The sequence below is a fragment of the Eptatretus burgeri genome, chromosome 7 (genome assembly GCF_056783735.1).
Source record: "Eptatretus burgeri isolate ZD-2024b chromosome 7, Ebu_testis_v1, whole genome shotgun sequence".
Classification (NCBI taxonomy): Eukaryota; Metazoa; Chordata; class Myxini; order Myxiniformes; family Myxinidae; genus Eptatretus; species Eptatretus burgeri.
The window spans coordinates 62,002,218-62,015,914 of record NC_140967.1 but is presented as its reverse complement, the minus strand read 5'-3'; the positions used below and the strand labels follow the sequence as shown (position 1 = coordinate 62,015,914).

Below are 13,697 nucleotides of genomic sequence, written 5' to 3'. Positions count from 1 at the left end.
TCTATGGAAGGGAGAGGGATGGGACGGGGAACATGGGGGATACAAGATGGACATTACAGGGACTTTCAGGAAGGAAAGCAGGGAATTTGAAGGAGGTGGGTTTGGGGTGGATTAACGGGGGTAGAAAAAATCGAGGATTTGGATGGGGGACGATAAGAGGTGGTGGTGAACAGCCGTTTTGAAGACCTGAAGGGAAGGGTGAGATTAAACAGAGTGAGGGAGTTTATTCCAATGGTGGGAAAAAAAGAGGAATGAAAGAGTGAAGGTGAGCAGTGATTCGTGATTTTGGTAGTTTTACCAGAAGGGGGTTGTTGGCGGACCTTGAGCGCCCTGCAGAAATGTGGTGGGGACAAATCGGAGACAGAGGAGGGGGGGACGAGACCGGAGAGGAGACGGTAAAAGACAGAAAGACCACCGACCTGCCTGCGGTAAGAGAGTGAGAGGCCCAAAGACTCAGCCTCATCGCGGGAGATACCAATGATCCTAAGTGCGTTGGTTCCCACAGCGTGAAGCCAAGAAAGGTGAGAGGCAGGAGCACCAGCCCAGAGGGGAGAGCAGTACTCCATCAGGCTGCAGACGAAAGCTTTGTATGTGGTCAGGAGCTCAGGTGGGCCGAAGAAGGACTTCGCACAACGGAGGATTCCCAGTCGGCAACTGGCTTTGAAGGCCAGGTTGGAAGTGTGGCTTTCCCAGGAAAGATCATGGCAGATAGTGAGACCCAGAAGCTTCAAAGAAAGGTCTTCTTCCAGAGCATTATTGAGAAAGTGGATGGGGGGGGGGGTTCCAAACGGTCCTTTCGGAGAGACATAGTGAGAGTATGAGCTTGCAATTAAAGGAGATTCACCTTCGGGGTGTTGCAAACTGCTGCCTGGAGGTGCATGGCAATAATCTTGAATGTGTTGTTGTTGTTGTTGTTGTTTTTCAGAATGTATGCAATGAGTAAATGCTTGAACAATTCACTGAACAGTTTATACACCAATGAATGTAAAAGTACTGTTGGAATTGCAACACCAGGAAGCATCGTTGACGTTTCACCCATTGAGTTACCAATTGGTTTCAAGCCACAAGGTCGTCTTCGGACTATACCTGCTCAATACAATGACGATATTATTATATCAAATTACACAGCAATTGTGCCAGGCGAACCCCCGCTCTCGCAGGGGAAATGGCCTTAAAATGCCTGTTGTGACACAGCAATTGTGCCACTCATTAGGCTTGCAAGTACAAACACCTGTTTGTACAATGGTCGATCAAATTTCAAGTTTGTTGAACTGTTCATGCATAAACTGTGTCATCAAGTGGGTTGTTGTGTAATGTAAGACTATCTTCTTTTTTATTATTGAGTGGTTGGATAAGGTATCTCACCTGTTTTTCCTTTTTTTATTTGTAGAGAGTGGTGTAATGTTAGATCGTATTTTAAGTAATTATCCCAATGTGGCAGAGGAGGTGAAGGTAGGAGGGCATTTGAGGACAGGCGACCATAACATAGTTTGTGCAACAATACCGGTGAGAGTTGGAGATAGGGATCATAGAGTAAGGCTGTTAGATTTCAGGAAGCATATGAGAAGACAGCTCGATGCCACAGATTGGGAGAAGCCAATGAGAGGGCATTCTGTATCAGAGAAATGGACAGCCTTCAAGGACTAAATGTTTAGGGTACGAGTAGGAATTGAGGATGTGAAGAAGTATCTCCGAAAGCTAAGATAAGATCTGGGGCTCTAGATCCAGATACTATACATCTTAGAGTGTTGAGGGATGTGGCCGAGCAGATAAGTGAGATGTTTGCGGCTATCTTTAACAGCTCATTGGAGTCAGGACAGGTACCCAAGGATTGGAGAGTAACAAATGTAGCAACACTTTAAAGAGAGGATACAGGGAGGAATTTGGGGGCTCTGGACCAGTTAGTTTGACTTCACTTGTAGGAAGATATTGAAGATGTTAATTTGGTAATGTTGTGTTTTAAGAATATGTCAAAAGATAATTAAAGGCAATCAGCATGGATTTCCTAAAGGCAGGACTTCTTTAACAAATTTATTGGAGTTCTATGAAGCAGTTTCTGATGGGGTGGATAAAGGAAGTGCAGTGGACATAGTATATCTCGACTTTCAGAAAGCGTTTGATAAGGTACCACATAGGAGGTTGTTAGCCAAGGTGAGAGCTTGTGGAGTGTCTGATTAGGTTGCTAACTGGATTGCAAATTGGCTTCGTGATAGGAAGCAAAGAATGGCTGTGAGTGGGAGGATGTTTTGCTGGGAGGATGTCAGTAGTGAGGTACTTCAGGGTTCATTTTTAGGACCATTAATATTTAAAATATACATCAAAGATTTGGAAATTGGGGTTAAGAGTCGACGTTTCAAGTTTTTCAGATGACATGACAATAAGCTTAAAAATAAGGGAGACAGCAGGGAGGAGGTGATCAGATTCAGGACAGTCTGGATACTGTAACGGTCATGGGTCTTCAATGACTGACGCTACGCAAGGTGGGGAAGGGATGAGAAGCGTCCACATCCACCCATCAATTTGGGCGTGAATTGCTTTCTTAGACTCACGACCGCGGTGAATCAGCTTGTCAGATGTGGTCGAGCAAACCATCACAGATGACTCGCTTTTCACTTGCATTTTAATGCGCGAATCCCGGAAAAACCCAACTTAACGGGTTTTCTGCCAATTCTCTCTGTGCGATTGTGACCATTTGCCGATGACCACATACAGGTTCTCATTTAGCAAGTGGGAGTTCTTACAATAAACGGGAGTAGGGGAGATGAAGAGAAACACAACTACACATGCGTTAAAACAGAAGATATCAAATAAAACTAAAATAATTATCTTCACGCTCTCTGGGCCATGATGGAACTTCATTAATTAAGCCTTATCACAATCATAAGGGGGAGCATAGTACTCAGCTGGAGACAGAGAGATAAGAATGGAATCTGTAGTGTGTTGCACTGTTATCCACGTGGTGGGGGATCTTTTACAGTTACCCGGGTGGCTTGTCTCTCACTGCATGTATTCTGCTATGGGCTTTGCGCGACAGCCAGGGATGGTGAGAGAGACACTGGAACCGTGTGGGACCACGAACCACCAGAACAAGAGCTGCGTGGGACCACTGGAGCTGTGTGCAATCACCGGAGCTGCACAGGACCACTGGAAATCACGTTGCAGCACAAAGGGCAGGATGCCAGAACAGTCAGAACTCAGAAGCTCTCTTACAAAGAAGTCACCCAGAAGTCACTCACCCCAAAGCTGTGCTGTCTTTTTTTATTTACTCCCCCTGGGTTCACTGAGCTCATGCGTTGGATGTGCTGATTGAGTGACGCCCAGACATGCCCTCATATGGTAAGACCCAGCATGTCCAGCACCTTTCCGCTCACCCCAGCAATCGCGCCAGGAGTCGGCGTTAATTGGCTGCTTGCTGCAAGACTTCACTTGTAGGATCGTATTGAACAACACGTCCCTTTGGGGATCAGATGGGGCCAGTCAACCGAACAGAGACAGCCAACTCGGGCTTGTAAGAATGTACACAGTACGACAACTATTCCCTGTGCCTCTGCAATTGGTCTCCATTAACTGAATAATCCTCAGTGTGCAGAGCAATATCGTCTCAGCTGGTTTAAAATCCTGATCAGAGGACGCAGTTTAGCTCACCTTCGTGCAATGGAGGCCACATTCATCAGGTTAACCAATCCCATTCTTTGTGGACAGAAATAATTTGTCTGAACTTGAAATCTGTTTTGACCATGATGGCTTGACTTGGTGACAACTCCACCACAGTCAACGTTGAGTCATCATGAAAACCACAACCCCTCCCCTCCTCCCCCTAACTAGCCCTCAGCTAATTAGCATTACGTTTCCGTCGGTACTTTGGCGATTCATCTCCGCCTTATCATTATACATGATTGTTCATTTCCACCTACTCATTATTCATGATGCTCTGTGGTTCCACCAATCAGGTAATCCCGTCCTTTCTTTCTCTCAACCAATCAACGTTGAGGACATCACATTGTAACTTTATAAATGAGAGTTTGTTGCTTCTTCTTTATCTGCTTACAGTTTTATCCTGAGGAGTGCAAGTCGAAAAGCTTTGATAATGTCGATTTTATTGAAATGAATGATTACTTATTTATTTTATTTCTCATCCTGACAATTCCTCAGGCACATTCTGAAGTATGAAGCTGATATTTGGACATGACAGGACCAAGTGATTTGGCTATATAGAGTATTTTTGCTTTATTGATTAATCAGTTAATTGATTAATTATTTTCTTTCTTGCTTTTCCGGCCAATATCTTAACCATCCTTTGAGCTAGGAAACTGAAATTTGCGGACAAAAGTGAAGATGTGCTTTGGCAAAAATGTTATTTTTTATGTTTTTTTGACTCATCAATTAATTGATTAATTACTTAATTTTCGATTTATTTATTACTTATTTATTTTATTTCTCATCCAAGAAATATCTCAGGCATATTTTGAGCGGGGAAGTTAATATTTGGACATGACGGTGACCAAGTGATTTGGCTATAAAGAGTATTTTTGATTTATTGATTAATTAATATATCTATTAATTATTCATTTTTCGATTAATTATTCAATTTTCAAAAAGTTACAGATTCGGATGAGACATTGGTGGTTTCGGTGTGCTATTTCGCAATTGATTGAGAAATTAATTATTTTACGATTATTATTTATTTATTTTAATTATGCGATTAATCAATCAATTATTGTGCACCGCTCCCTCCCAATTCCGACTTCGTGTGCTGCAAGGCGGCATCGCCGGGCACCAAAGGTGCCCCGGTGATGTCGCGCTGGAGGATTGTAATTTATTATTTGGCATGGGGGTGTTGTACTTTGAATGTACCGCTACTTGTTAACAATTGGGTCAAAATGTCAAGGGCCAAAGTCATATCAAATAGAAATAGGCCTTATTAGCCTGTCCATGCAGCATGAGAAAAACGGGTTTTGTAATCACTTCCGTGTTTCTTTATTTAACATTTGAACTTTTGTCATCAAATTTCCAACAAACCTCGATTATTATAAGTTTGAGAACACGAATGAATAAGTTTTACATTCTTTTTTTTGTTTTTCAGCTGTTTTTTTTTTCATCAAGTTTAGTTCGACTACAAAGCTGACGTGGATGTGCTTTGCATTTTGAGAAGCTTTCTAGTATTTCCCTATCTTTTACATATGATATAATATTCTATAAAATAACCTGCAGATTTGAAAAGACAAGGGAGACTTTAAGATTATTCTTTTTTTCAGATTGCTTGGTGAAATGAGTGGCCCTGATGGAGAGGTTAAACAGGACATATCACAGCCCTTAGTGCCTCTACAATGCCAACCGTCTTGTCGGACATATGCACAGATGGTGGCTCCAGCAGCTGGTGAGCATGTACCTGTTGAAAATCGATGAGGGTTTCACTTTTACATGATGGTTCCACAACCTCCCTCCTTTCTCCAGTGTCATTATTGTCAGAGTTCGTATGATGTCCCATCTGGAATGTCTTGATATCATTGCAGTGGAAATTGAATTTCTTAATCATGAAAGCAGCTTAGTTTAAAAACAACAATGACATTAGCAGTGGGTTAGTGGTAGAAAATGCAATGTTTAGCAACACCTGGCTACTGAACATACAGGTAGTGGTCAAAGAAGTGGAAACACCAACAGAATGTCGCTTAGTAAGGTATTAGGCCACCACAGGCATCCAGGATGGCATGGATACAACGTGTCGTGGAATCTGGAATTGTTCTGCAGGAATATGGCACCAGTTCCTTTCAGACCATTTTCAGGGATACAGGATGCTCATGACCCACATTGAGCTCCACACACAGTTTGACACCATTGCTCTCCTCTTTTGCCTTGCAGTCCAGACGAATGCCCATGCATCACGTTTGTTTGATTGCAGGCTGAAGGATAGCTGGATATCTCAGGGCTTGGTTTCATGCTTGCCTCAAAGCTGTCTTGTCATGTACGTTCTGATGTGGATTTAATCAGATTAATATGGCCATCCTGGTCATTGTTGCTAAGGGGTGCTGTATCTTGGAACATTCTGTCATTTGTATGGTGACAAAGCTAGTTGTCACGTCTTCATCAGGTTTGTGGACATTAAAGATCCCTCAGCATCTTTGAGAAAAAGTTGGATATTGTGTAGTGGTATCCTGGCCAAATTTTCTGCCTATCTATTAATTGGAACATTTAGGTAACGACAAACACCTGCTCCCTTTCGGAGCAGCCTGAGGGTGATGGAGGGGGATTGTGGGGGACATGGGGCAATATATATTTTGTGCTGTGCCTAATATATAATCACCCCTCTCTGCAGCAGGGATGAGTAAACCACTTACACTACGGCACATGTACAGGAGAAAATTGTGTAAATTTTTACACATGTGTTGGTAGTACCCTGGGTACTACCAACACATATGCAAAATTTGGTGATAAGCCCAGCCCATTTTTTTTCTGGGGTTTTTTGCTGGATGAACTTTTCCCGGCGGTGGTTTCAGAATGTGTTCGACATTGCAAGGCTATAGAGTTATTGGCCTCATGGTGGTTACTTTTTGCCTGCGGGCCGGCGGCACCACGACCTGACCCCACATCACAATATCGACTTTATAGTGGCCTCTAAATGGACATCAAGGCCAATGTGTGATACCTTAAAACCTAATCCAGATTCTGAAGTACCTGCACACAAAATTTTGTGCCTCGAGGTGCTACGGCTCGGTCGTGAAAGAATAACACACAAATGCATTAAAAAAAACACACACAAACAAACACACAAACACTTGAAAATATTTACATAGATAATTGGATTGTAAAAGGGATGTAGTTGTTGGAGTTGATTAAGTTAATTGTGAGAATGGCATTAGTACATCAACGCTAACTGGGTTGATGAATAAAGTTAATATGGTATGGACCAAATGGTCTCTTCCTGTGTCCCCTGTTCCCTTGTATATTCTTGTCCTGACATATTAATTGGTGTAAAAGGACGATGATGTAACACACATGAAATGGCATTGCAGAATCGGTGGAAGAAGAGCAACATGCAGGAATCTTGCCTGAAGATGAAATTGCTGCTGCTACCTTCCGATTGGATGACGATGAGGAATTTCCTCCCATGGTGTCTCACACCAAGTAGCTGGACCTATCACATTACATATAGTGCTGATGCAAAGCCATGATGCTCATTTTGAAACACTTGCATGGGGCCACATACTTCCAATGAATATTTTTATTATATTTATAAATGAAAACTTGAATATATTGATACTTGAGGAGTCTGAAGGCTCTATGTGTACTTGTGAAGCCATCCAATTTTATGGACATCGCAGTTATTTGGCCTTCTAAGCACTTGATTTTATTTTCCAGATATTGTTTCGTATGAAAGAGTTATTTAAATGATGTTTTTAAGAATGATAATTGAAAGTTGAGGGGCTTTCTTTTTTATTCTTGAATGATCTGTTGAAATTTATTTCTTTGGATAGCCTTGGTTTGTCTTCCTGCTCCACAAATAACCCTGGAGGTTTAAAATTACTTATTCATAGGAACATAACAAGAGTTTGTTGAAGGTATATGAAAATACAACTAGAATGGCACTCAGTGGAGCGCATCCCTCCACCAGACTGAACAGTGTACGTTTTGTATCCCACTGATGGACCGGAACTGGACCCGGACCTGAACCAAAATCGATTCGGCTTGTTCTTGTCACCTAACCGACTCATCCACCTAGTTTTGGCATAACTCGTCCAAAACTTTTTAAAGTATAATGCTATATATGGTTTTGGCCCCATCTCTCAATGGTGGAGAATCACATAAAATAAAATAAAATTTAATTGCATTTGGATCTTCTCCAAAATATAATTGATTTGTCCTTGTCACACACTCATCCTGTCCATCAAATTTTGTCCGAATCGGTGCACAGCTTTTTGAGATTTCCTGTTCACAAACAGACAGGGGTGAAAACATAACTTCTGTACACCTTCTGTGGCGGAAGTAAAAATTTCTAATTTTGGACGACAGTATTCAGAAAACGTCGTCCAAAATCAGCAGACTAAGTCTGAAATTTATTTTCAAATTTCTTTCTTTTGCATTTTTAATTGCAGGACTCATTAAAATCATACATCATCATCTGTCCTCTAGACAAACAAAATCACATTGAGGGAAAAAATTGGCTCGTCTAAAGTCTTACTCGATGTAAAAGAAAAGCGAGCATACGAAGTCTGAATCCAGTAGAACATAAAATGCCACAACAGCTTCCTTGGTCGTGCCATCATAAAATAGACATCACAATTTCCTATCAACTGGATATGCAGGAATGATCAAGAGTAAGAACCATCCTGCGGGCACAAAGAAGATCGCTGAGTTTGTTTTCTTTTTCCTTTGACAAAATCCTCATCCCTACCATTCCTCCTCAATGAGGAGTTACACAGAGGATTGAATTGCAATGCAAGGCTCTTCACTCAAGTTATGTACCTCCCCCTTTCCTCCATTTGTGTATTCCCTCACAACCTCTTCTCTCTGATCTTGCTCCTCCTCAACTTCCCCCCCCCCTCCTGTTGTCCTTCTTTCCTCCTCCGTATCCTTGCTTTTGTCAATTTGTTTTTTTTTTCAGAATTTATACGCCCCCTCCGGCCCTTTCATGTGTCATATGTATGTGGCTGCAAACAGCCCGATAAGAGCAGTGCAAATGGTATAAAAGAAAAGTCACTTTGAGTCTCCTTTGGCATGCAATGTAAGTTTATTCAGGCCAAACTATTTCAGGAGAAATAGAAATTTATCATTCCTATTGACGGGCAGCTCAAGTCGAACTGCAGTACTCCAACTGGTGTCTTATTTAACAGTCCCAATTAATCCCACTTTGTGAGGTCGGCCGAGAACGTTTTTGTCCCAAGTCTTTCATGAACTGGCTAGTTAGGCCTACTGTTCGACTGCAGCTGATTTTGGCAGGAAGTTGTAATTCGTTCAGGGTGCTGGTGTTAATTCAATTCACCTACTTTTCACAAAAAAAAACACCATGGGGTATTTAATGTCCATCAGTGACTAGTGTTGGCAGGCAGGTCTTCTGGCTTAACATCATTCTGATGGACGTTGCACAAATAATGACACCTCGCCCTACACGTGAAACACCATTGTGAAAATTATATCTCGGTTGAGATTTGACCCAGGCTCGATAGTTCAAAGGTGAGTGTGCACACTTTTAAGCTATTCTGCCAACTCGTAGTTGGCCAACATGTGTATGAGGAAACCCGCTTTCTGCTGCCGACTTTGTATGGCTTGGGGTAGCAAGGGAGGGGAGGAAGAAACAGATCATTAATTGTCAATTTTAAAATTATTTTTTATTTGGAATGAGAAGTACAATTATCAATTGCCTCTTGAGATGTGTTTAAGCATTCCTTTTGGAATAATGTCAATGAACTTGCATGTCCATGTTACATCCTCGACACAAGTTTGTCTTTCGTTTGAGCAATATGAAGTATTATTTGATAAACAATTATATTATCATTCCACATGGATAAGTGTTTGTTTTTTGTTGTTAGAGGAGATAGAAAATTCCAACTGCAGTACTTGTGAAAAATTAGTGTTCAGAGTCGAGCGATGTCCTTCGCAATTGAGGTCATGATAAGCTGAAAAATACACCAGTTTGTCCAATTTTGGTTTCTTTGCACACTTTACTTAATTGTTTTTTTGAGCATAGGCACAGTGTGTCGAGCTCACTCTTTGTTGTGCTTTATGATTTGATGGTATCTTATTGTTGTGGCCCAGCCAGTGCCGTTTTGATCGGCTTCTGCAAGCGTCTGTCCGCAAGGAAGGACATTAAACTGGATTATCAATTATGTTTATCAAATCCTGAACTCAATACCACTTTTCACAAGAAGTGACTGCAATTTGCTTTAGCTTTGGTTAAAGGCCAAGTCTGATGAGACTTGTATGTACTGTTTGTCACCACGAGCCATGAAAATACCTATGGTCTTGGAACTACCTGCAGGCTACTGGATTGGTGTTTGGTAGATGGAGTAGTATCTTAAATGACTTTGAAGGATGTCTTTGTGGAGCTCAGCTTAGAAACATAAATTGCCTCATTCAGAAGAAAGAAGAAAAGAAAATACTCAGTACAATGTCTGCCTCATTTGTTCTTGCTAATTTACGAATAAGTATAAGAGATGTAGATTCATGATTATGTATACATTGTGATGTTTCGTGCTGGAGGCCCGTACACAGAGCATCAGAGCACTCCTGATAAGTCATGAATATGTCTATAGCTCATAACCAATCCTGGACAGGTCACCACTCCATAGTAACAGGGTGCAGAGATTTACAATGAGCAACCATGGGAATCGAACCCACACTAGCGAGAGCAATGCAGCAAAGCTTTATTTGCTCTGCTGCCGTTACAGTTTCAGAGAAAGGCGTTTATTTGACAAGAAAGGGTTTTGTTGCCAGATCTAAAAGCGAGATGTTAACTCCCACTTGCGGGTATTATAAGTTTTACTATTAAAAAAAAAAAAAGCAAAGTAAAAAACAAAACAAAAAAAAATGATCATAACATTGCAATTACATTTGGTTCTTTCTTTTTATTCCAATATAACCTTTAAAAATATTTTACGGATCAGATACAATCGTAATGCTTTCATGTGTTAACGAACGCGGCAAAAAGGCATAAAGATGATAAAGTGTTGGTCACTAAGTTTTTGGCCTAACAAAAAAGGTAGAAAATAAAATAAGCGTGATTGTTGTAAGTTACCATGGAGAAATATAAACTTAAGAGTTATTAAAATGTAGAGGAAAAGGATTTTGTAAACTTACTTTAGTCGGTCCACAGACTTGCTGATCAATTCCTCTTTGTTATGCACTCACTAATTTGTGTTACTCATTAACTTTGCTAACTTTCCAACTTTGTATGTTACATTTTCATTGAGCGTTTACTAATTTTGCTAATTATCTCTATTGCTCAATGTACATAAAAACAACGTTGATTTTAACCAGCATATTCATACTTAGGATCATAATGTGCGACCACTCAAAGCCATCTCGTCTCAGTGTCTCTCAAAGTTATTTGGGAACACCATTTTATCAAATATGTAAATCATGTGGAATTTATGATCCATCAAATATGCTTTCCCCATACATTTTCTTCCATTGACTCCATACGTGACCCTTTTTCCATTCACTCACTCACTTACTCTTTCTGTCTATCACCCAAGCGCATTGTGCTCATTCTCCTCTCTCCCCATTTTTAATAAGGAGTAGCCTTGCACTTTTTCATAATGTAACATTTGTGTGCAAAACCGCACCGATCATGAAGTTTCTCCAAGTACATTTTCTTGCAAGTTACATGCACATTGCAAAGAAGTTGCCATTTTTGTTTCCGTACACAATGACGACTCTGCCGAATATGATTGTTCTTGATGCAAAGGAGGAATAAAGGACAATTGTATGAATTGTTTCTTGAAGTTGTTTCAACAATGCCGCACTCCCACAAGCAATTGTTCATGCCGTACCTGAGCAGTACCTGGGATGTGTTCCATTAGCAAGCACCTTGCTATTGTTCTCCAAGCCAGTCGTTCCATATCAACCGCTTTACAAGCCGCTCACCTAGCTGCTCGGAAAGTGAAGCAAGCGATTAAGCGAATTGCTTAATTTTGTGAGCAAAAATAACCTGACCGCCACAGTTGGCTTCAAAATGATTCGACAATCAATGAAATGTTCAGAGGCATATCCCTGTTACGTATATAGTACTCGTAATATTATTATCCCGCCCCCCCCGGAGGGAGGGAGCGGGATATTGTAATCGTCCGGTTTTTTTGTATGTTTGTTTGTCTGTCTGTCTGTTAGCAACTTTACGGCAAAAAGGCTTTCGTAAACACTATCAAATTGTATCCACAGGTGGGCAATGAACCTCGGACTACCCCCATTAACTTTTGGGTCCAATTAGGTCAAAGGTCAAGGTCAGGTCACGAAAAGGTCAAAATCGTTTTCCGCTCATAACTTTGTCAATAAATGGGCGGGATTTGTTGTGCCTGGCACCACTTGTTATTATTATGCATTTCATACTTTTATTGTTACTATACTTTGCATCCCAGTTCTTCAAAAGCTACAAATATGAACCCCCTCCCCCACCCCCCCAAAATGTAAAATGGCAGGTCCATAGATGAGCTTGACAGCCCACAATGGTAGGCTCCTCCTTCTGAGTCCTCATTTATTTATCTTCCTCCTCTTCCTTGTGCTCTGTTGCCGCTGCTAACATAACTAGAACAGCACTCGTAGAGCGCACACCTCCACCAGGCTGAATTCCACTGATAGGCCGGATGTGGATCCAGATCTTCACCAAAATCGAACCCATTAGTCCTTGTTCCACACCCAACCTGTCCACCAAGTTTCCTCCGAATCCGTCCACAACTTTTTGGAGACATCCTGCTCACAGACAGACAAACAGACAGACAAATCCAGGGGTGAGAACATAACCTCAATCCACCTTCACTGACGGAGGGAATCAATGAGTTTGGAGAAGTCGTCACAAGAGGAGCGAGTAGAACTGAAAACGACGAGCCGGACAGCATTTGTTCGAGAACCGCGATCGTATTGTTTCCATGGAGAGCGCCATGTCGTTAAGCGGTGCCGAGCGGCCCGTTCCGCCGGAGTGCTTGCTAGAGCCGCTTGGCAAGCGATAGCAAGCTGCTCGCTAACGGAACACCTCTGACGAACGTAGCCTACATCTTTCATCATCAGGATCATAAACTCTTGTATTAATTTTGACGTGTGATCCGTGGCGTCTCTGCTCTGAAAGTTATTGATACACTTTATTAAGGAGTCAGAAAAACCGAACATCGTTTAATAAGACGCACGGAGTGAGATTGCGTCATTCGGTTATGACGTCATCTGCGTGGGGGAATAAAAATTGTTTCACGAGTATTAAAAGTGGGACCTCCGCTCTTGAATACAAGAGAATTGTTCGAGTTCCTGAGCTCCAGAGAGTTTTGGAGCAGAAATACATTTCGCTGATTTATTCACACATATCGTGTTGGAGGCACCGTGACGTCATTGGTGCCCAGTATGGCACGGTGCTTTCGATCATCGACGCGTTCGTTTTATTGGCGATAGTGGTGACGTATTGGCAACTATTGTCCACCACCAGTGCGTCACATGTATTTCAATTAGGTCCAACGCCACAGGCGTTAATGGACGTCACCGTCACCGTCACCGTCACCGTCACCGTCACCGTCACCGTCACCGCCACCGCCACGAGCAGCACCTTGAGCGGCACCACGTGCGCGCTGCTGCTGCTGCTGCTGCAGCGCTCCGCCCTGAAAGGGTCGGCACCGCCCCCTGCGGGCCGCGCGTGGCACCTCGGGAGGATCGCGGAACGCCGGCCGGCAGGAGGTGAGGAGGAGGTGGTCGGGAGGACGAGTGGACAGAGGTAGTTGTTGAGTGGAACGCACGAGGTGCGCAGGGGAAGGAAGTGGCGACGCAGAACGAGTGATTACAATACGAGTGCTTTGTGTTTGTCCCTCGGCCGCTGCCTTTCTCTTCAAGCACACCGTGCCACACGGACCGCGCTCTCTGCGTCTCTCTGTTCGTTCCTTCTCGTCCCTGGTCCTTCTCTCTCAACCCCAGCACTGCATTGGCCGTTTCTCCGCCATTGCAGGCAATCTCCCTTTAACAAACATCACCATCTTGCAACATTTTATTCTTCCCTTTTCTTCACGTCTCTT

The 13,697-nt window shown here is 42.4% G+C and overlaps 1 protein-coding gene across 1 annotated transcript in view; it reads left to right on the top strand.

The window, feature by feature from the left end:
* LOC147023388 (WD repeat domain phosphoinositide-interacting protein 2-like) overlaps positions 1–11,426 on the top strand; it is a 66,280-nt gene extending 54,854 nt beyond the window's left edge. Inside the window, exons 11-12 of the mRNA XM_085888758.1 lie at positions 5,256–5,377; positions 7,011–11,426. Coding sequence (XP_085744884.1) covers positions 5,256–5,377; positions 7,011–7,126 — 238 coding nt within the window. The 3' untranslated portion in view covers positions 7,127–11,426. The remainder of the gene's footprint in view (positions 1–5,255; positions 5,378–7,010) is intronic.
* The last annotated feature ends 2,271 nt before the right edge of the window (positions 11,427–13,697 follow it).